Source organism: Macrosteles quadrilineatus, unplaced genomic scaffold (assembly GCF_028750875.1).
Source record: "Macrosteles quadrilineatus isolate MER2022 unplaced genomic scaffold, UCM_ALF_1.0 Scaffold_9__3_contigs__length_116548681, whole genome shotgun sequence".
NCBI classification, from domain to species: domain Eukaryota; kingdom Metazoa; phylum Arthropoda; class Insecta; order Hemiptera; family Cicadellidae; genus Macrosteles; species Macrosteles quadrilineatus.
The window spans coordinates 37,638,357-37,661,731 of record NW_026542602.1 but is presented as its reverse complement, the minus strand read 5'-3'; the positions used below and the strand labels follow the sequence as shown (position 1 = coordinate 37,661,731).

At 38.3% G+C, this 23,375-nt stretch overlaps 1 protein-coding gene across 8 annotated transcripts in view; it reads left to right on the top strand.

Annotated features, from left to right (window-relative positions):
* The window catches only part of LOC129002118 (uncharacterized), a 54,793-nt gene that overhangs the window by 16,522 nt on the left and 14,896 nt on the right, over window positions 1–23,375 (top strand). For 5 of the 8 annotated variants that reach the window (XM_054429697.1, XM_054429691.1, XM_054429692.1 and 2 more), the window contains exons 5-17: window positions 776–915; window positions 1,796–1,856; window positions 2,994–3,142; window positions 12,236–12,278; window positions 12,964–13,035; window positions 13,430–13,539; window positions 14,473–14,550; window positions 15,553–15,609; window positions 17,494–17,517; window positions 19,240–19,446; window positions 20,393–20,562; window positions 21,719–21,934; window positions 22,149–22,237. In XM_054429697.1, coding sequence (XP_054285672.1) covers window positions 776–915; window positions 1,796–1,856; window positions 2,994–3,142; window positions 12,236–12,278; window positions 12,964–13,035; window positions 13,430–13,539; window positions 14,473–14,550; window positions 15,553–15,609; window positions 17,494–17,517; window positions 19,240–19,446; window positions 20,393–20,562; window positions 21,719–21,934; window positions 22,149–22,237 — 1,416 coding nt within the window. The remainder of the gene's footprint in view (window positions 1–775; window positions 916–1,795; window positions 1,857–2,993; window positions 3,143–12,235; window positions 12,279–12,963; window positions 13,036–13,429; window positions 13,540–14,472; window positions 14,551–15,552; window positions 15,610–17,493; window positions 17,518–19,239; window positions 19,447–20,392; window positions 20,563–21,718; window positions 21,935–22,148; window positions 22,238–23,375) is intronic. The other 3 variants (XM_054429693.1, XM_054429695.1, XM_054429696.1) reach the window with 3 other exon arrangements.

Below are 23,375 nucleotides of genomic sequence, written 5' to 3'. Positions count from 1 at the left end.
CAACGTGCGGACATTTTTAGTAGCCATGGAGCTGTGGAGAGCTGAGCATCATGTAATTGTTAAAAGTGGCAATTCCTGTGTAGCTGTCAGTATCTAAGGCCTAGCTCTGTAAAGACCCGCTGCCAAACATATGACCCGAAATGTGTAAATAGTGTACAGTCTTGAAGACATGTGCAGAGCTGCAGCTTATTTACGTGCAGGCTGCTGAGGACTAGCTTCCACAGCTTCTTTCACTCTCTCGACGTTCTCTGGCGTCCGGGCTGACCTTGTACAACCTGTTGACTTTTTTTCAATGTTTAACTAGTAGCTCTGAAGTTATCCACAAATAGCAAAATGGTGTTTCGAGTTGGGACTTTTCCCCTTGGACCACCATTGAAACGTCAACGGAACTGCCACTGAAAAGGAATTGCCACAGAAAAAAAACAAACAAAAAGAAAAACACTTCCACTACAAATGCATGGTGCTCAGATGTCCACAGCTCCATGGCTAATGAAAATGTCCCCACTTAGGCTTTTGAACGTCCTTATTCCCAAAACCCTCCACCACTGACTCGCTTGACAGGGTGGCAAAGAATACTGTCAGATTATTTTGCCGCTCCCTGTAGAAGCTATCTATTTTTAGGAAAAAATATCAGCGCCAAGTTCCAACAGGAATTATATGTTGCATTGTGTAAGTAGCTAGCTATTTATAATTTAAGAGTTAAGAATCTCATAAAATATGATGGATCTTGCTGACTTATATGGCCTATGTTACCCAAATACGTTTTGTGTTGCAGTTGCACAAGATGATTTGGCCAACCTCGATGTACTTGTCTGCGGAGAGTGTCATGCTGTATTTCATATCCTCGAGCTTTTCCAGGCCCACAAGTTGGCTGCTAACTGTAAGGGCGAGTCCAACTTCAAAGGCAACCCTGCTGTAAGTTTGGTTTTAGTCATAATTTTCATAAGATTGATGTGCATTTTTTACTTTTTCTATGTATTTGAACAAACTTAGGTTTTAAAGATTACTCGAAGCAATAAACTGTAGTGGAAACAAATATGAAATTCAGATTAACTTAATTGGAATTTTCAAATTATATATAAACTAGATACAAACTGTAATTCGCCATTTTTAATCTGCAGTCATCGAGTGATTTTTTTTCATAGCTTCATTTATACACACATTGGATTTTTACCCAAAAACTTTATTTTATGATTTGTGATATTTTTGCATGTTTTTGGTGTCGATAATATGGCTGGGTTTGGTAGAATGCATTACAAATCTCAAAGCTAGTGCAGTTGTCCTTCAATAATCCGACACTCACATGCTGCCAGTAGTTTTATCGGCAGTCACAAAACAAGTCTGCAGCAACACAAATCTGAGCCTCCCCCAGACTGTACTGAGTGTACTGTTATTGTGTTTCCTAATTCTAATAATTTTCATCTATTAAAGCTGAATCTTGATAAAATAAGTAAAAAAAGTTCTTTATAAATCCTTATGATCTGACATTTTCGCTAATCTGATACCCTCATGGCCCCTTACCGGTTGGATTATAGAGGAATAACTGTAGTTCCATGCATAAGATTGCAACACTTGTCAGCTATATCTTTTTGACTTTTTGTTGTGTTGTATTTTGTATTGGCGCATAAGTGAACATTTTGACTAAGTTTATATCTTAATTTGGTGTCAATTTAGCAGCCTTTTAATCGAAAAGGGCTGGTTTGTTAAGTTCTTGTCATGTTTACAATTGTACATAATGTGACATGATACACAAATAATTATAGTTAGAATTTGACATTTGTTTTTTATTTTGTAGGAACCAAAACCTCAAGTTTGGGCTTTCTTGTTGTGGAAGAGTGCACAAGCCAAAGTTTCAGGCAAGTATTTCATATTTTGATAAACATATAGCGCTTTAACAAGATTACTTGAATACTTGATGTCTTAATCTTGGACCGACATTACATTAAGAAGACATGACAAAAAATGGCAAAATTATGAACATTTCCCGCGGCCTTGTATACATCATCATTGACTCCCACAGTAACGGAAACGTCATCACCGTCATCTGTGATCATTTACATTTACCGCGGCCGAGTAGACATCATCGTCATCTCCCTCGGTCAGGGAAACGTCATCGTCGTCTCCTGCAGTCTCGGAAACGTCATCGTCGTCATCCGTGATTGCGGCAAAATTATGTACATTTCTCGCGGCCGTGTAGACATCATCGTCGTCTACCGCCGCACGGAAACGTCTTCTCCTGTGGTCTCGGAAATGTCATCGTCGTCATCCGCAATCACGGCAAAATCATGAACATATCCAGCAGCTGTGTAGACATCATGGTCGACTCCCTCGGTCACGTAATCGTCATCGTCGTCTCCCGCAGTCACAGAAACGTCATCATCGTAGTCCGCGTTTGCGGCAAAATTATGAACATTTCCTATGGCTGTGTAGACATCATCATTGACTCCTGCGGTAATGGAAACGTCATCTTCGTCTCTCGTGGTCTCGTAAACGTCATCATCGTCGTCTGTGATGCGTCAAAAGTATAATTATTTCCCGCGGCCACAGAAACGTCATCATCGTCGTCTGCGATGATCGCGCCAAAACCATGAAAATTCCTGACTTTGCTATTATAATAAAGACTAAATCCCGACTTTTCAAGACCATTTTGAAATTTAATAAATTCCCGACTTTTCCGTTTTTCCCTGACTACTAGACATCCTGTCAATGCTTGTACCATGTGACCAATCTGGCAACATTGCCCTCTATCTGACAACATGGCGGCAAGTGATAAGCCTCTATCCTCCTAATGTTTTAGTGTTCTACTTCTACTAGAGTTGTTGTTAGTTGTACACGTCATTCGTTGTGAAATGCAAAGGCACACTATTTTAGACTACTTTAGACGCTATCTTTTTAACTAACTGTGCCCAGCTGTCCTTGAATAAATGGATCTCGTTAAATAACCAGCTGATTAATTGCCTAAGTAGTTTTCTAAGTAGTACCTATTTCTGTAGATGTGGAGAGCTCTTGGAGGCTGTACCAGCGCTGGTGCAAGATGGATGAGAAGATCCGCAACGTGTGGATTGCCGCTGGAAGGTCACTACAGGAGGGCAACGCCATTGCTTCTCTCAAACTGACTGACACTTCTCCTATCAAGACATACGTAAGTCTCTAGATAAGTCTCAGGTTGACTCATTCACTTTCACTGTATAGTACAGGTCTGATGGGAGACAAAACGTTGTGTTATCAACATCACTGTAAACATCATGTTTATTGGGTTCATGTCTCTCGTGAAGAGCGTTATCGTTTAGTAATTCACCGGTTTTAATGACCAGTATCATTGAATCCACCAGTTGATATCCATGGCTTATAGACGATTTATTATTAATACTAGCAACAGAGCCCGTTGTAGTTAAATACAACGGTCCCTAGAAAGTAAAGTAGTACATAATATATGCCCTTGTAAGTACCTGAACATTTTTTTAAGAATGAAATTGTTTAGAAAATAAACTGATTTTCTAAAAGAGTAAAATAATGAAAAACAAATAAAATTTTACAAAAATATTTTATTTACAGTATTTCTTTGTAAACAACATTCTTTGTAAAGACTTCATCTGATTGTTTTAATAATCTTCCTTGTTCTTTGCCAGGGATAATTTTAATTTTTATGTCTTCAAACCTTTTAACCCTTGATATTGCAACATACAATTGTCCATGGCTGAATACTGGTGCTGGAAGGTATATCCCAACTTTATCCAATGTCTGGCCTTGCGCTATGTTTATTGTAATAGCAAACACTAATTTTAAAGGAAATTGCCGTCTTTTTAAAACAAATGGTAAATCTGTGTCCGTCTGTGCTAAGTCAATCCTTGGAATTAATACAATTTCACGTGCTGCTGATCCAGTTAAAACCTCAGCAATTATTAAATTGGGCTTGAGTTCTTTAACAATTAATCGTGTGCCATTACATAACCCCCGTTTTGTGTTAAGATTTCTTAGCAACATTATTACAGCTCCAGTTTTTAAATTTAATTTGTGTATTGGCATTCCCAATACACAAATTAAGGATGTTGAGGAAGTTGCATCATCTCTGAATGAAGTGTTGGTCAGACTATCCTGTTCTGTTTCTTTTTAATTTTCTGGGTCTCCATCCTTTTGATCCCGTGCGGTACCGGGTTAGAATAGCACCGCAGCCTTCTCGGGCTTGTCGTAAGAGGCGACTAAAAGGGTGACCGACGAACTCACTGGGAGTCCCTGGGAGTGCCCCTGTTGTGTTGCAGGGGTTGATGTGTGCTCTGCACTGCCGATGGGTATTCTTAGTGGGTCGTGAGAAGCCAGCCACTTCGGTCCTTGGTCAGGGAGTGCGGCATGGATGTAGAGGTCGGGCTCTGCATTGTGACGGGCGACCCCCGGCACGTCAGGTATCCGGTGCTGGGCAAACGGAGGTCAGGCCCCGGGGAACTGGGGTAGGGGTCTTTGTCCCCGAGGGTATACCCGTTCCTGACTGATTCCGGGCCGCTCCTTGCCGCACGATGCGCTGGAATAAACACGATGGATTTAAATAAAACCCCTCATAACACATTTTTGATTAAGAGCTCAAATGAGCCAGAAAAGACGTTGGAAGTGGAGCGGAACGCTTTTGTCCGTAGCTCCAAGGTGCAGCGGTCGCCACCACCGAAAAACGTGAGGACATCTCCCCCACCTGCCACCTTCAAATGCACCAAGGAGTTCCCCCATTTAGGAGCTCCTTCGGAAAGTGGAGCTGGGAACGGTGCGGAAAGCGTCGGAGATGTAGGTGTCGAGCTGGTGTTGCCAGCAACTCTCCCCCACTCTGCCAGTTCTGCTGTAGGGATGCCGGAGGAGCCATTCAAAGCACCGCTGAGGTCGGAAGGCTCTGAGATGGTGCTTCTGCGTCAGGAATATCTTGACGCAGAGAGTGACATTGAAACCCGGCTCCAAGACATGGAAGCTACGATCAAGGCTATGCTGGACACCTTCCGGACCCAGAAAGCCGTAAATCAAGTGGTCAAAAACGGCATGGCCAAACTGGAGGATGACCTTGGCTTCGTTTTTGCCTGCCGGGTGGTGAGTAAGGCAGCCATGGAGAAGATTGCCGAGAAGGTTGTGTCTCTGTCTGACGAAAGAACACTGCCTTCTAAGAAACGTAAAAGGCCTTCCACATCGGACAGTCCTCAAAAAAGAGAAGAAGGCGTCCAAACCAAAAGGACCACGGTAAAGGCCAAGGCAACTCAGACTGATCTATTGTCTGCTGTGCCCAGATCCTTTTCGGACATAGCTGCAGCTCCTGCAAAGAGCCAACAACCACAGCTACCTACGACCCCCCTTCAGGGAAGTTCCCGAAAGGGGTCAGTCGTAGAGACACCTGGGGCTGCGTGGGAAAAACGTCGTTCCCGAAAGGAGAAGAGGCAGTTGAGGCGGGCGGAGGTCGCCTCTATAAAGAATGTGGCAGTGAAGGCACAGCCGACCGGCGTGGCCCAAACTGGGCCCGGCTCGGTCTCTGCTCCGAAAAAGTCCCGGCCAAAAAAGCCCAGGACGGAGGCAATCCTGGTCAAGCCCTCAGGGGGGAGATCTTTCGCCGAGGTCTTGGGTGCAATTAAGGCCAAGGCTAAGCCAGAGCAGACCGATACGGTTGTACGGTCGATTAGACGAACCCGGGACGGGGACGTTCTCCTTGAACTGGGTAAGTCGAAAGACAAAGCAGCCTTTACTGCCGAACTGAAGGCAGCTGTTGAAGGCCAGGGCACCGTCCGTGCTCTTGAACCAAAGACATCAGTCGAGGTTCGAGACATTGATTGTGTGTCGACGGAGGTTGATGTTGTTGAGGCCCTGAAGAAAGCTGTCCCCGAGCTTGGCGGGCAAACGGCTTTATTTAAGGTGTGGCTCACAAAACCGAACAGGAGTCAGCAGCGGATGGCGGTCGCCGAAATGGCAGACGCACATGCCACGAAAGTGCTGGGACTCCAGCATCTGAGAGTCGGCTGGGTCAACTGCAGGCTCAGACGGAGAGTGGAAGTGAAGAGGTGTTTTAAATGCCTCTGTTTCGGCCATTCCTCCCGAAACTGCAAGGGACCCGACCGAAGCAAGAACTGCCTTCGGTGCGGGGAGGTCGGTCACGTCCGTAAGGACTGCCAAGTCGAGTCCTGTTTCCTTTGCAAAGAAAATGGGCTCGCTGACAAACACTTGAAGCATATAGCTGGGTCTGGACAGTGTAGTGTATTCAAATCTGCACTACAGCAAGCGAAAGTCCTTTCACGAAGATAAGAATCCTTCAGTGCAATCTTGAGCGATCCAGGTCGGCTGACGCACTTCTATGTCAGCTTGCCCTAGAACACGATGTCGACGCGCTCTTAGTCAGCGAACAGTACCAGTACCGTGATAGGGACCCATCTTTTTGGTTCCCTGATAGTCTTGGTACTGCTGCATTCTGGGCGCGTAATGCAGCGAAAGTACAAGTACGGGGTCACGCGAAGGGCCGAGGTTTCGTTTGGGTTCGGTGCCGGGATGTCACTTACTTTAGTGTCTACCTCACTCCCAACGAGGCCATCCGTGAATTTCGTGAGAAGATAGACCGCCTGGAAGAGAGCGTGCGCAATACCACAGGACACGTCGTCGTGGGTGGGGATTTTAATGCTAGGGCTGTCGAGTGGGGAATGACCCTCACCAATTCCCGGGGCAAGTACATTCTGGACTTTGCTGCCAGAGCCGGACTCGTTGTCGTCAACGAGGGAAACACGCCAACTTTCCGGCGCCCTGGGATGCGGGGAACGATCCCAGACATAACCCTTGCATCTGAGTCCCTTTTGCCAAGGATCAGAGCCTGGAGAGTTCTGGAGGATTACACGGGCAGTGACCACCAGTACATTATTTTTGATGTCCTGGATGGTCATCAGAGACAAGTAGCCGCGTTTCGTCAAGTGCCCGTTCGATGGAATATTAAAAAATTGGACGTGGCAAAATTCAATGAAGCCATCTTACGAGGAACACCGGTGGTTCCCCCCGCAACTAGTGTGGCTCATGCAGAGGTGTTAGTTACATCCATGATGGGACTAATCGTCTCCGCTTGCGATGAGTCTATGCCTCGCGGAAGATCCCGGTGCAATAAGCGACCTGTGTACTGGTGGACTGCCGAGATTGCGGAATTGCGTCGGTCAGCATTGAGAGCCAGACAGAAGACTTGCTACCAGGGCCAGAGAACCTGTAGACAGACGTCGTAAGTCGGATGCTTACAGAGTGGCTAGGAGGTCTCTTCGTCGAGCCATCAACCGGAGTAAACGTAGTTGCTGGGAGACATTAAGGGACGATATCGATTCCAATCCGTGGGGCTTGGGTTACAAACTGGTAACCAAGAAACTTGGCACCCGCTCTCCACCTTCCGTCATGGATGGGGCCACTATGGAGAGGATAGTCGAGTCCCTTTTCCCGGCTCACACGTTGCGCCCACTGCGGGATTTCGGAAGGGTGGATGACGTACCACTTTTCAGTCTTGGAGAGGTGGAGGCGGCCGTCCTATCCCTGAAGAACAATAAGGCTCCTGGACCCGATGGGGTACCCGGCGAAGTTCTCAAAAAGGTTTTGACTATTAACCCCTTGATCCTTTTACGCATGTACAATGCCTGCCTAGTCGAAGGAGTTTTCCCTTCGTGCTGGAAAACAGCTAGGCTTGTGCTTGTTGGGAAGGGGAAGGGAGATCCAGACCTGCCATCCTCTTACAGACCTCTGTGTATGTTGGATACGGCTGGAAAAGTCCTCGAGAAGTTGATACGTTCCCGACTGAATTCAGCCGTAGTCGCTGCGGGGGACCTGTCCCCTCGGCAGTATGGATTTAGGATGGGGCGATCTACGGTTGACGCTGTTGAAGAGGTGAAGCAAGCCGTGATGAGAGCTGAGGATTTTAACCACTACTCTCGAAGGGTTGTGCTGCTCGTCACTCTCGATGTGCGAAACGCATTTAATTCGGCGAGGTGGTGCGATATGCTGGATGCTCTGGAGAACACCTTTCACGTCCCGGCATACCTCATGCGTATCATAGAGGATTATCTCCGGTTCCGCCTCCTCTTGTATGACACTACAGAGGGCCCACGGACGATGAGTGTCACTTCCGGTGCTGCCCAAGGTTCCATACTCGGCCCGGACCTCTGGAATGTCGCGTATGACAGCCTCCTGAGGTCTGAAATGCCTGAGGAAACTGTTTTGGTTGGGTACGCGGACGACGTTGCAGTTTTGATAGCTGCACGTAGCGTTGAGCTGGCTCAGCTAAAGCTGAACCGAGTTATGCGTACTATAAACGCATGGATGACAGACCACGGTCTCTCGCTTGCTTTGAGCAAAACTGAGATCGTGATATTAACAAAAAAACGGATTGACACCATCGTGCCGTTGAGGGTAGGGGCCGTTGAAGTCCAGACCGTTCGTTCTGCCAAGTACCTTGGGATTATGGTGGACAGCAAGCTTAGCTGGCGGGATCAGATTTTCCGTACGGCGGACAAGGCCGCTAGGGTGGTCTCCTCTCTTAGCCGGTTGATGGCCAATGTCGGAGGGCCTCGGTCCAGCCGTAGAAGGCTGTTAATGTCTTCTGTCCAGTCCGTACTCTTGTACGGTGCTGAGGTGTGGGCAGACGCTCTAAATAAGGAGGTATATAGGATGCGGCTTGCCCGAGTGCAGCGTCAGGCAGCACTAAGAGTTGCATCCGCCTACCGAACAGTGTCCGAACCCGCCGTCCTGGTGGTTGCTGGAGTCATCCCCGTCAAACTTTTGGCGGCGGAGAGAAAAGCAATTTATCAGCGCCGTGGGGAGGACCAGGCACGAACAGAGGAACGCACCCGCACCTACCAGCTGTGGCAAGAGAGCTGGGAACAGGAGACTCGGGGACGCTGGACCAGGCGACTGATAAAGCAAGTCCAACCTTGGGTTAATCGGCGGTGCGGAGAGGTGGACTTCTACCTCACCCAATTTCTGACGGGTCACGGCTTTTTCCGGTCGTACCTGTTCAGGATGGGCAAAGCCGTGTCACCCGATTGCATATACTGCCCAGGCATTCCCGATGACGTGGAACATACATTTTTCCACTGCCAGCGTTGGGAAAGGCCCCGCCTGGAGGCTCAACAGTTAGTAGGACTGCTGTCGGTGGACACGGTCATACCGATGATGACGGAGGGTGAGGACAATTGGACCTGTGTGTCACATTACATCCAGGGTATTCTCCGCGCCAAGAAGCTCGACCTTGACCGGGATGCGGTGTAGGTCTTAAAGTATCCAAATGCCATAAACGGTGAGAGCCCTGAGGGCTTAGGTAACATGTTGGCCTGACTTGAAGTAATGTGACAAACAATTCCAGGTCTGTGTCCAACAGAGTAGAGGGGGTTTTTTAGTGAGTAGTCTGCGATAGATTCAGGAGTCTCACACTACAGGCTGGCTACCTGTGTGCGTAAAAGCATTTTCTCTCCTCTCCCTTAAAAAAAAAAAAAAAAAAATCCTTTTGATTGCTTGATAAACACTTTTTTACCTCTTGGAGTAAATCTTTATCTATACTATAATTTGGTTTCTTCAATTTATTTTCATGAGCTGTTGATTCACGTCTGCCAGAACATGTTTTACTTTTTCTATTTTTTGATGCACGGCCACGTTTTGATTTTGGTAAGATTATATCCTCTTGATTCTCAGGCATACTATTGTCTATCAAAACATCGTAATGCCCAGCATCCACATTTCCTGAGAATCTTGTGCCTTCACCAACCGTTACAAAATAATCCAATTTCTCAGCATATATTTTGAATTGGCAGTCAAAAACTCTTGCTGCAGCTTCGATTTCGACATTACCGGCGTATTCCCCATCTTTGGTCATCAAATTTCTGTATTCCGTCGCGTTTTTTACTTCTAGTCTATATGTCTTATCCCCTACGATCAAAGGACAATAGTAGTCCCAGTTATTGACGACTTCATCAACTATCGTGGATCGTATATCACTGTATCTGGATTGAGATTTATGGCATAAAAATGAGACACTTTTAAAGAAACAGTTTCCATCACCAACGATGTAGTGAAGAGTAAAGTTATTCATTTTTCAACTAATGTAAAATATTGAGTTTACAATTAACAGTTCAAAATAATGAATATTAAATACTATTTTAAACTGTGAATTATAAATTAAATTTGAATAATTTATAATTGACAGTTTAAAATAATAATTTTTGGTTATGAAATCCATACATCACTTAACTTATCAATACTTATTAATGGTACAGATTAAAAACATCACTTTAGAAACACACTTTACGGACCTCAACCACCAATTCAAATAGTAAACAGCTAAATGTAAACAAAGAAAAATCAAGGAAATAACAATAAAACAATCAGCTGTTAAACTATAGGTTAATACATGTGTTCCATATGATCAGATGATGCATACTGGCTAACCCATTATTACTACCATAAATTTTTTCAGATTATTCATACCGACAAACGCATTACTACCATAAATAAATAAAACTCAAACTTTACTAATTATTTGGAAATCTACACAGATTTTATTGACCTATTAATTAATAAAATCGGACCAGTAGAACTGTAAATTTAGTTGTAGAAACTTAACAAAAATCTCTCCAATTCAATATTTTCTCACCACAATAAATTAGGAGGTTGCTAAGTTTTTTTGCAAATAACTCTTAAACGGTGAGGAAATCGACCAAAGTGGAAGGTGATATTCTGAAAGAGAATAAAATTTGCTACAAAGTACTCTTAGGCGTTTTTTGAAAATATTCAAAAAAGGCAACCTAAAGTTAACTATAAATTGAAATTTTTAAATATTAACTATAAAAAAAAACAGTTTTTAATGTATTTTTGCTTTTTATTCTTTATTCACCACAAATATTTAATAAAATCAAACTTTCATAATTATTTGCAAATCTACACAAATTAGGCTTTCCAACGATACATTAGTTAACAAAATCGGTCCAGTAGAAGTCTAGATTTAGTTGTACAAAGTTTAACAAAAATATCCCTAATTCAGTATTTTTAACAACTAAAAATTTGGAGGTCACTTATCTAATTTGACAATAACTTTTAAATGGTGAGTAAATCGTAGAAAATGCATGTGATATTCTGAAAGAAAATAAAATTTCCTACTAATAACTTTTGTGTATTTCTTGAAATTATTTAATAAAGGCAGCCAAAAGCTGACTACAAATATAAACTTGAAAATAAAAACCTGAAAAAAATGTTTTTAATGTATTTTTGTTATTTTTATTTTTCCACCACAAATATTAAATAAAATCAAACTTTCATAATTATTTGCAAATCTACATGAGTAAGGCTTTCCAATGACTCATTAATTAACAAAATCGGTCCGGTAGAAGTCTAGATTTAGTTGTACAAAGTTTAACAAAAATATCTCAAACTCAATATTTTCTCATTATTATAAATTCGGAGGTTGCTTAGCTTTTTTGCAAATAACTTTTAAATGGTGAGGAAATCGACCAAAGTGGAAGGTGATATTCTGAAAGAGAATAAAATTTCCTACAAATTGATACCATACACTTCTTGGAAACACTAAAAAAAGGCAGCTAAAAGTCGCACCCAAATAAAAAGTGTGAAAAACACCGTTTTCAATGTATTTCTTATGGAAAACATGTTTTTTTGAAATTTTCACCATAAATCATAATAAAAACAAACTTTCATAATTATTTGCAAATCTACACGACCTAAGCTTTCCAACGACCCATTAATTAATAAAATCAGTCCAGTAGAACTCTAGATTTAGTTGTACAAAGATTTTTAAAACTGAATTATATATAGAATAGATTATTCATATTACATGGTGAACATATAATGGACTATTTGTACTTTAGGTTATTACAATGGCTGCAATTCATATTTAGTTCCATTGACAAATCATTCTTGCAGTTTTGGATAACTTGGACTAGTAGATCTAAAAATAAAAAAAAATATATTTTCTTGATAACTGATTTCTCAAGCTCATCCAGTGTTAATTTATAATCTACCACTTATTAACCACCAAAGCCATTTAAATAAATATTTAGGTAAATGTTAAGATGGAACAAAAATTCCCTTCTTTTTTACAATTCTGTGTGTGTCCTCTTTTGCTGCAGCAATTCTTTCCAAGTCATGATTTATCATTGAGTAAAATTTTTCTGCTTTTGACTTTGCATAGTACACTTCTTCCCAAAAAGTTAGTTTCAGTCTTCCACAGATTATAACATGGTAAAACGTTTTGTTGCAGCCTAAACCAGGAAGGCCAGCTTTGAAGAAGGACTCTGATGATGGTAAGTTATTCAGATATTTTGTGTGTTCTTCATTATACTGCAGACCAATATTAGCGTTGGAACAGTAGTAAACTAATTTAGTAGTCATTTTATGACAATTGTAAGTAATACATATCTAGGGTTAGCATGAAATAAATTAAAAAGTCGTTGTGTGAGGTAAAAATATTGTAACATAATAAATTTGTAAAAAAAATATTGTAACATAATAAATTTGTAAAAAAAATAGTACATTTCCTACTCATTCATAGAATATCTAAACATTAGTTTTCAATAGCTATTTGTGTATTAAGAGCGCAATAACTGTTTGTGCTTGAGCTTATAATACATACAAGATTTTTTTTCTACCACCATAATTAACTTATATTAACACACAGATTAACTTTTTAGATGTAAAATGTCATTTTGGTTATGTTTGATTTTTTAAAGGTTAGGCCTATGTTATTTCTCACCAATTGATAACTAACATACCGGATCCACAGCTGTGGCTGTTCTAGGAACCACAACTGGGAAATCAGCTGATTTAGGGAGCGGAAATGCATCATTACCACTCTACTGCTGGGCTATTTAGCATACTGTTTACAGATATAGCCATGTGATGATTTCCATGCGGTGGTAGGAAAAAGTCTTTGTGATCAATTTGTTTTAAATTTCTTGACAAATCTGCTGAATCTGTTGCTTCTTTCAGAGGATCATGCTCGGAAAATTGTCAAACGGAAACCTGGAAGACCACCAGGGTCTGGAGCTTTGTCTGCCTCAGGTAACCAAATTAAATTATTTGTTGTTGTTGCTTTACTTACATTAATATACAGTGGCGTATCGACGGTGGAGCAAGTGAAGAAGTTGCTCCAGGGCGGAAGGCACTGGAGGCCGATACTTATTGGAGAAAATTAACATCTGTGTTGTTGCTATATATTTAAACAAAAAATTAAAATTGACTTTCTCTGATAATGTCTCTCATATTTAAAAACAAATATTTTTTTACCATTATTATTAATTATCAATTTAACTGTCGTGAACAATTGTAATATTTGTACACTTTTTTTGCAATTTTTGTAACTTGCTTCCTGTAGATTAAGATGTACGTCACAATATCACTTCAACAAATATGGAATGTTGAATTATGCCATAGGATTTATTTGGTTGGCTTGTAGTTACAGAACCCGCAGTTGGAGATATTGGAGGGGGTGGAGATCTTGGGTCTGCGACAGAGCCTATGGATGTAGGAACTGACGGCTCTCCAGACATTACCACCGGCGATATGGTGAGTATTAATGCTTCAGGAGGATAGTGTGTGTTAATGTTCAGAATAAATATCATGTTAAACCAGGGCTTAGGTTCATGGGATTGGTGGGATAGCTTTTAACCTTTTCACCTGAAAAGAAGTAAAACTAGCATACCTGAGGAGAGAGTTTAGGGGCTTACAGATCACAAGAAACGACAAATCAAATTGTCTTTGATTCATATTTGTGTTCAGAAACGTAGAATGGTGCCAAAAAACTATATCCAAAACTTAACCTAAAAACAAGTCTCTTTAAAAAATAAAACATTAATTTGACATACATTCTTCTAAAGTATATATATGCAGGTAGAGACAACAAGAGTGACACTTGAAACTTTTTTGTAATAAAAAAAAAATATTTACTTGTTAGGCAGGTGCAGGTTATTGTTTAATTTACCTCCAGCATCAGTAGTTTGTTTTCATACAAGCCTATTCTATAGGCAGGCGCTGCAATATTACCTTGATTTCCAGTACTGCATAAGTTAAGTGGCATCCTTCTAATAGACATACATCTGTTAAAGTGGGCCTGCAGTGCATAATACAGTGGAACCTCGATAACAAGTCACCCTTGATATAACAAGTGTATTTTTCAAATCCCCTTGAATTTATTTTACCTCTAAACACATATTATTCCAAACCTCAATAAGAAGTCAACCTTGATAACCAGGCTTATTTTATAATACCCATGAGGGTCTTGTTATCAAGGTTCTACTGTATCTTCATCAATATATTCATACTGTATAGGCTAATTATTTCAATGTTTTTGGATTTTTCTTCGACAGTGTTCCTCCATGTATTATCTAATGATTCGCAATAATGATGTATTGCACATTCGACAAGAGACATCTTGAAAGCAGACACTTCCCTCCTCGCTTTAGTTTGCATTGTTATTGTAATAACTATGTTGTTTGACAGGAAGTGGACCAGACATTGGACAGTATCAACAGAAGAACTCCTGAGATGATAACCTCCGAGGTGGAGATCAAACAAGAAGTAAGTTGATCTTTTATAATTGGGGTGTGTTGCTAGCGTAGTTTGTATATGTGAGGATAACAGATACAATCACAGGATATTCAAAACATAAGGAACAGGAACGGTTCAGTAGTAATCCGTTTGAGCTTTGCACTCTCTTTGGAATGAATCATAAGTAGCAATGATCTAATTTTTTACTTTGTGATAACCATAACACTGTGACTAACTGGTTTGGAGCTTACCTTAAGAGTCCTTGGAGCACAAAAGTAGGAAGAAAATTTATAATCCCACAGTGCACTAGATATTTAAAAAACAAATCACTTTGGTATTTGAAAAAATATTTTGATATTGTAAACTCTTCAGTGGCTGTTTGTAATTGTAAGCCTCCATGGACTCCATTGGAAAATAATTACCAAACTACAAATACAATTTCTGAGCCCAAGTTGCACTAAATGTATTTTATTTGCAATTGAAATATTTTTGATGATAAATAAACAGCTGTTTGAAATAATCCAAAATGGCTGCTAGTCTCCAAGGACTCTTAAGCGTTTACCTTGCCCAAAGACAAAATAGGAGAATTTTTGGATTGTAAAAATCTAATTACACTATAATAGTTTGGGCCTATGCAAAATCCAAACTAAATGGTTATCGTTACTCTACTTCCTCTTTTGTGAGACAATATCAGATTTGATCTTTGCTTTAAGACTGATTTTGCTCAACCTTTAATTAAATTGGTTGTCTTATAACCGGGCACCACCGTAGCTGATATATTGCTGGATTTTTGATACTACTTTATTTTAACTCACTTCTCAAAACTTGCCACAAGAGCTGACTACCTACTAAAGTTAATTATGCAAATACGATTTTGTTGTGAATATACATAGGCTAATATAACTAATTTTTGTTATGTTCATCGTAATTCTTTTACAATTGATTTATTCAATGAAAAAGAAGAATATTTATTGCCCTTTAAACATTTTCATGTTGATTTGAAACATTTAAAAATATTAATTTTAATTTTAGGTTGTAAGTGATGACGAACACGATGAAAACAAGGAGAATTCCAGGAAAAATGTTAAGGTAAGTGTTTCGTATTCTCGAACCAATTTAATCAATTTGGAATGTTTAGGGAAGATTTATTTAAAAAGTAACATCAATTGATTATAGGTCTATTCGATGGGGGTTGTATCAGTTTTATATTTATTATTTGATGGGTTGTACTTTCCCCCTTACTCAGTCTTAAAAAAATTCTCGTTAGGTTTACTTGTTTCAGGATAGGCTACTGTCATCCCATAAAAAAATCCAAGCTAAAAATTTATGATTGATTGTGATCTTGTATAAAATCTATTATTACTTCCGGTTTTCTTAGAAAAATGTATTTTGGAATGGTTTGGTTTGGTTCCTAATACAGTAGCAATATTAGTAGTACTTTGGTGAAATTTAATGTAGCCAAGCCAGCAATGAATAAGAATAAGAATCTTTATTACCGTTTTGTTTAAACATTGTACAGTGCAATAGGGTTTATCATTTGCTACATAATAAATTAATTGCTACACAATATTAAAATGCAATTAAATATTTCACAGACAAGAATAACAAAGATTATGTAATTAAATAAGTTAATAAGTTAAAACAAGCTGGCCTGGTTTAAAAAAATAAAAAAATAAACTACTAATGGCAATGGCATAATAAAACACTAGGTAAAATACAATTTACAGTAGAACAATTACTTAGAATCAATACTAATATGGCTAGATGAACAAGTTAACTAAAACTGTGTTTATGTACGAGGAGCTCCTGCTGTGAAAATTCTGCCAAATTTTGCAAGCAATAGTAATTCTGACTACCTACTCTCTTCTGCACAATAAAAAACTCATAGACATTGCTGCCATTATCCCAGATTAGAATGCCAAGTCCAGGGTTGCCTCCCGTCCCGATTCTCGTTCCTTATGCCCATACTTAAGCCTATGTTAATCCGGGTGGAGGGGGGACAAGGGGACATGTCCCAAATTTCCCCTAACCTAAGGTGGCAACCCTGGCCAGGTCATGGCCATGACATAGGCATGACACTCTGGAATATAACAATGCAGTCTATACATTCTAAAGTAACTAATTTCAACACAATCTTTTAATTTCCTCAAGAGGCTGATGACCATACTGAGTTTTTTGCAGACATTACTGATTTCTTGATTCCTAGACAGTCTAGAATCAAGAGTGATACCTAGCTAGAAGGTTAATAACCTTATCCTTATTGCACTAGAAGCTCTTTAAATAAAATACTATTTCTTGTGTTTTGCCTAAATTCAGTAAAAATAAACCATTCATTAGCTTTGTAAATCATGTTACTTAATTTAAGACCAGTTTCATTAACATTTGAACTTGAACAAAAAAAAAGTGGTTTTGTCAACAAACATTTCAGAACTATAGCTAAAGTTGTATTCCAGATCCATAAATCATAATTATTAAAAACCGACCTCTGTGGTAATGTTGCCAAGTTTCTAATGCTAATCGGTAGTATGGTAATTAAAAAAAATATGGTTGTTAGCTTACAACACACAAACCAAAGTGTAAAATCAGAGGTTTTTGGAACCAACCCCTTTTCATATTTCAGCTTTAACTTCTTGTATTTTTTTGTTGTTGTTTCTTGCCATGGATTCATGGCATGAACGAAGACAAGGAGCAATAATAGAGTAACCATCCAACCTGAAACTGTAAAAGCAACTTATGAACTGCACATTTTGTTTTTCCACCCTTAGAACTTTTCCTCATCCATCTACTTATAAAAAGAACTCAAATATGTAAGCGTGACAGTGAAAGAAACTTGGATAATTCACAGTTAAGTTTGGGGGCTGAGCATAAGGCTTTCCAAACAAATGCAAACATTGTTACTTGTATAGCGAACAAAATAAATAATAATAGTGCTATAACCGTATAATAAGCTATATAATAGCGTTGTTTTTTTAGCTGGACATCTTATTTAATCCAGATGTGAGTATTTCTGATGAAAGCGTAGTTAGTTATGCTTTTTTCATGTCGTCTCGTAATTTCAACACCATTGCATGCATGACCCAATAACTTTATTACCCATAGTGATTTTTAAATATCCTAAACCTCCATGGAATAGTTGTTAGTTTTATAAACCTAGTTGCTTCTATGTTGTTTTCTACAACATTAGATGCTATTAAACATTTGATCAACCTATTGTAATACATGTCTCAAATCCCTCTACTGCATATAAATTTGTTTTGACTTAATTAAATTATAACTGCATGGTTATGCCTCATTCCTAGTGTTAGTAAACAAACTAAAAACAATATTTATTTAGTTCATTTTCAATTGCATGCAAAGTTGCTGAAGTATATGAGATGCCTTTCAATTAAGTTTTTACCTATTCATTAATACTGAATACATAGGCCTTTGGTTGTTTGAATGTTTTTGGAAGAAAAGGAACTAGGAGTACATAATCAAACACACACAATTTACTCACCTAAAAAAATAGATCCAGGCACTAAAGTTCACTCCAAATTAGCTTTATATTTTTTACTTGGTATGGTCAGTATTCTATTGCGGTGATAGTAATTTGTAGTTTTTTATCTGTCACATATAGGAAAATAATATTGACCTGTAGTATAGTGAAACTTAAAATTCTCTTTTGTGAATCTCCTGATAGATGTTATTGTGGCAAGAATTGATACTCTATTTCTGTAAAATTTGGTTTTGGATCATCACAGTTTCTAAGTCTTTTAAAATTTGTAGCGAATTAAAATTAGTTATAAGTCTTACTAAATACATTCTGCATTTTTCTGACTGTAAAACATAGTTGTTCCTCTTGCCAAGTAATGAACCTTTAAGTGTTAGGTAAATTTCGCCGGCTTAGTTTCCATTTTCTAATAGGAATATTAAAAATAGTCTGTTTTCTTTGTTTAAAGTTTATTTTTTAATTTAAGAAATTACTGCAGGCATTTTCCTTCCCAATTATAAAATAAAATATTCCTGAGAATTAGTGATCTAGAATCTAGGCCCAAATCCCGTCAGGTGAGAAGCGCCTAAAACATATCAAGATTAGCTCACAAATCCAGTCAAAGCTGGAATATCAATATCACTAATCATTTTTACACTGTTTAGTTTAAGAACATCAGAATTTTTCATTTCTAAAATTTTTTTCCATCACCATTATCATCAATTTCTTCATCAGGCGAGTCATTAATTCATTAATTCATTTTGCTAGTTTCTGTTAACAAATTATTTTCATATAACTACAATTTTGATTTCCCTCCCTCCTAAATAGATTAGTTAAACTTAGTTTTGAAGGTATGAGTTGGAGTTCCTATATCAATAACTTTTCAATTTTAAATTCCATGACAAATTTTCTATCTGTGTCTAAGATTTAAAAGATAAATGTTTAGGGATTTTTTAAAGAGTTAAGAGTTAAGCTAGCTGATAAAATTTGAGTTCACGAATTTGTAGATCTAGCCTACTAAAGACTGAAAAGAGGTCAAATTACTTGAGGAAATTTTCTTATTAATCCATAGCCTGACTTGAATAAAATATGAGTATTATTTTATCAGACCGTTTTAGTAAATCTATAAGTTCCTGGAGGTAAGCTAAATCAATCAAATAACAAAAATAAATAAAAACGGCTTCATAATCACATGCATTTAAAAAATCATTTAGATTGTTTCATTAATTTACACAAATTCTGTTATGCAGTCAGATGAAATTCAGAATTGTGACAAGTGTAAGAGGCCGATAAGCAACCCCAAAGGAGGAGTGCTATGCGCTGGCGGGTGTTACGGATACTATCACATAGAATGTACACGGTTAAAAACCCACAGTGCCTTTTCAAAACTTGGTGTCAGAAAAGCCCATTGGAAATGTGACTTTTGCAAAGCAATGCAATTGCAGCTACCACCTCAGGTGAGTAAACTATAAATACTCAACTCTTTTATCCGAGACCTGATTGGACTAATTTATAAAAAAAAACTGCAAACTTTTGTCACCAGAAAATTAATAAAACTTAAATCTAACTAATAAAATAACCGTGGTAAGCGGTGATGATCCAAAACTAAGCTAACAGATAAAGTTGATTTGTCTCAATAATCCTGTTAACTTTTCAGACTTGTCTACTAGCCACTAAGGTGACAGAATTACTGAGGCCGCTATTAAGTTTATGAATACAATTTAAAGTCATTCTACTTTGTAAATTTTTATACACAAGTAGACCTAGTTAAAACATTGTATTTTATTTTTTCCTCAACATTAGAAACTTATATTTTTTATAATGTAGAAGAGGCCGGGAAAGGCATTTTATTTTTTAACCATCACTGAAAATGCAACAAAGCTTTCCGAATCAAGCACTTTATACCTAATAAACTACTTTTCCAAGCATATATATGATTTTTTTTCCATCATACTGGGCACGCCCACAAGGAGTCAAAAGGATATCATAAGAGAATAGGTACCATATGCACCGGTAATACATTAAATAAAAGGTTTTTATTAGGAAAACAGTGCCTTATATGGTGGATATTTTAAATTTGGAAACTGTTTTTAGTTAAAACAAAATCTACAATTTGATTTATTTATTTGCCTCACCTCTATAGTTGTATTGTAGTCTTATTTTATTCTGTTTCTCTGCTTTATTTCTTATGGGTAGTTTCTTCATTGATTGTCACATTCTTATCTTTCCTGTCTTACTCTAACAGACTACTAGGTATAACTCTTGAACATATTAAGAAGTTAGATAGGTTGTTCTTAAATCTGTTCTAACCAAACAAGAAACATATTATTAAAATTAGTTTTGATCAATTTGCTGTAGAAGTATAATTTAAGCTGTTTCTAAAGTAGTTTTAACATGTTCCAGAGTCAAAGATCAGCTGCCAAACAAAAGCAGCCAGAAAAGTCACAGCCACAAGTACCTTCTTCAGCTGGTAATGAAGAAGAAGAATTTGTCGTTGAAAAGATTGTCTCCCGAAGATACAACATAAAAAAGAAGCACTATGAATATCTATTAAAATGGGAAGGATACCCATCGTAAGTAGTTTATATTCTTGAGTGTGGCAGATTGCGTGAAAACATAATAATAATATCTATGGTTCTTACCGTCAACGCAATCAGGGGTAATATTCCACTACGGCTGTTTCGGAGATGACTCCATCGTCAGGTGCGTAGTGGTACAAAAACTATAGTCTTGTCACATGTTACACAAATTTTCTTCATTTGCATTGCAAATTCGTGTAACATGTGACAAGACTATAGATTAGTGTACCACTACGCACCTGACGATGGAGTCATTACCGAAACGGCCGTAGTGAAATATTACCCCTGATTGCGTTGACGGTAAGAACCATAGATATTATTATTGTAAGTAGTTTTTTGATTCGCAAAGATAAATTATAGCACTGAATGAACCAAAAATCATAGTTCCTTTAAATTACATATGAGCTAGAAATAAATCAATAACTTCTTGATCAGCATTGCATGTGTTATTAAATTTATGGAAAGTAAATAAAAGAAACGTATTAAAACATTTACAACATATATTTAGCTTATACTGTTTCTCACAAGACAGTAAATATACATAAAAGATGGTAAATGGTGATTGATTTTGATTGGACACTCCAATCAAATCATCAGACCCAATAGGCGAATGACCCAAGTAAGTGCACATTCACCTATTGAGTCTGATGATGATTGGAGTGTCCAATTGAAATCGATCACCACTTACCATCTTTTATGTATATTTACTGTCTTGTGAGTAACAGTATAAACGTAAATATATGTTTTAAGTGTTATAAGACGTTTCTTTTATTTACTTTCCGTAGAAATAAATAACCTTAAAATTGGGTTTGAAATACAGTAGTTGATTTGAGCCTGTGATAGAGTGTGAGGCATAAATTACTGATTTCTGCCGAACACAATAACTCTATAACAAGGTCAAACCGATAGGACGAGTTATTGTAAGCTACATTGTCTTTTATGTTTCATCAAGTATCTCAGTAAAAAGAAATTCAGGGAAGAAATAGAATTTTAGACTACGGCTATTTCAACTAAGCTATTAGGAAAAAAAATATGGGATGTCTACTTAATAACCAAAAGTCAATGAATGAGGGTGTGTACCCTTGTGTGTGTCGGTATCTTACAAATTGAATAAGAGTAAACTAAAAAAAAAAAACCAATTGTTCTGCAGAGAGCAAAACACATGGGAGCCAGCAGAGAACCTGGGCACTTGCCAGCATCTACTGAAGGCGTTTGAGGAAGCGTTGGCCAAGCAGCAAGCGGCCAAGCAGGCAGGGCTGGGCAAGCAGTCCAGCGGTGGAGGCAAGCAGGAAACCCCTTACAGGATCAAACCTCCAGTCGTCCCCAACAAGAGGCCACCCCCAACTCCAGTCACAACCAGTGCTGGGTACGGACACATAGCTTGTGTTTAACATACTGTAGTTCAATGCCAGACATCCGGCGAGTGTCTTGCCAAAACAAATTATCTTACGGATTCTGGTTTCATGTAGTCATTCTAGTAACATTTCATACTATGTCAGGCATATCATAATTATTTTTGTGATATAACATTTTATTATGAAAGGCTCAAAACATAATTTATACTGATGTTCTGCTCGCAGGAGACCTCAACGTAGCAGCAAACAAAAGGCGATGGATCAGGTGAAGCAGTGGTGCGGCTCCATTGTCAAACCCTCCGATGATGATGGCTGTGAGTATTGTAAAATCTAAATGACTTAAGGACTTCTTAAACTAGATAATCTTGAGGACTACAACAATAATGCATAATATAATTCATTCACTCCTGGTGGATGTTACGGACCATCAGAGGTGTGCTGTCTAACTAACTTGCTGCTATCGTAATATAAGTGTGAACAAGTTGACAAAAGATGGAAAATAGCAATATTCAATTCAATATGCAAATCAGGAGGTACAGCCTAAAGTTGTTCCTTTTGCCAGAATGGACTCGTTCCCATTCAGGTAGGCCATCTTAACAATTCTTAAAAAACATACTCTTAATCCCTATATTACAACATGTCTTTTATAACGTTTTAAATCAAATATTTCAGTTATTTTAGCATTGCAATGAAATAAAAGAGATAAATAAACTAATAAGTGAATGTTAGGGGTATGGTCCTTATGTTACCATTACCTATGAAAAAAATTCTACAAAGTGAACTTAAACTCTTTAACGATTTAGATTCATTAGTGTAAAACCCCCTCTACATCAGTAGCTTTTTACGTTATTTTTAAATTACTGTCATGTTAAACTACATCTGTATATACAAAATTAATGTCTTAAAATAACGGACAATTGTTTTTTGGATTTTATCTTTGATTCATGTTGGTGGCCACTATGAACAATTCCTGTTGCCTAGCTGATTTTCCATTTGATTTAATTTCAGCGAATTCCCCTATAGGGAAGTAGCTACTACCCTATTACCGTAGGTCTCATGGTAAGACTTGAGCCCGGGACCGATTTACTTTTTCATTTTGATGTCCCCAGAGGCTAAAAACAATTTTTGTTTGATTTTGATGAAAATTGGTTTTAAGGTGTAAGGCGGGATAAACTTGAATGAGTTCTTGAACCAGCATGATCGGATGATGGGAACGGGGTTTTATGACGTAAAAATTGGTTTTTCTCATTTTTGACCATCAACAAAATTTTCCAATTTCTTTTTAAAGAGCTTAAAAAGACATGTACCGGTAATTTAGTACATTTAAGTGGTTTTGTGCGATTATTGGTTACGGAAAATTCAAAAAATTGTAAATTTAAGATTCCCATGTTATTCTTATGGAGAATATTGCAAAATGTTGTAGTTTGCTTGTTTATGGATATATTAAGCTAT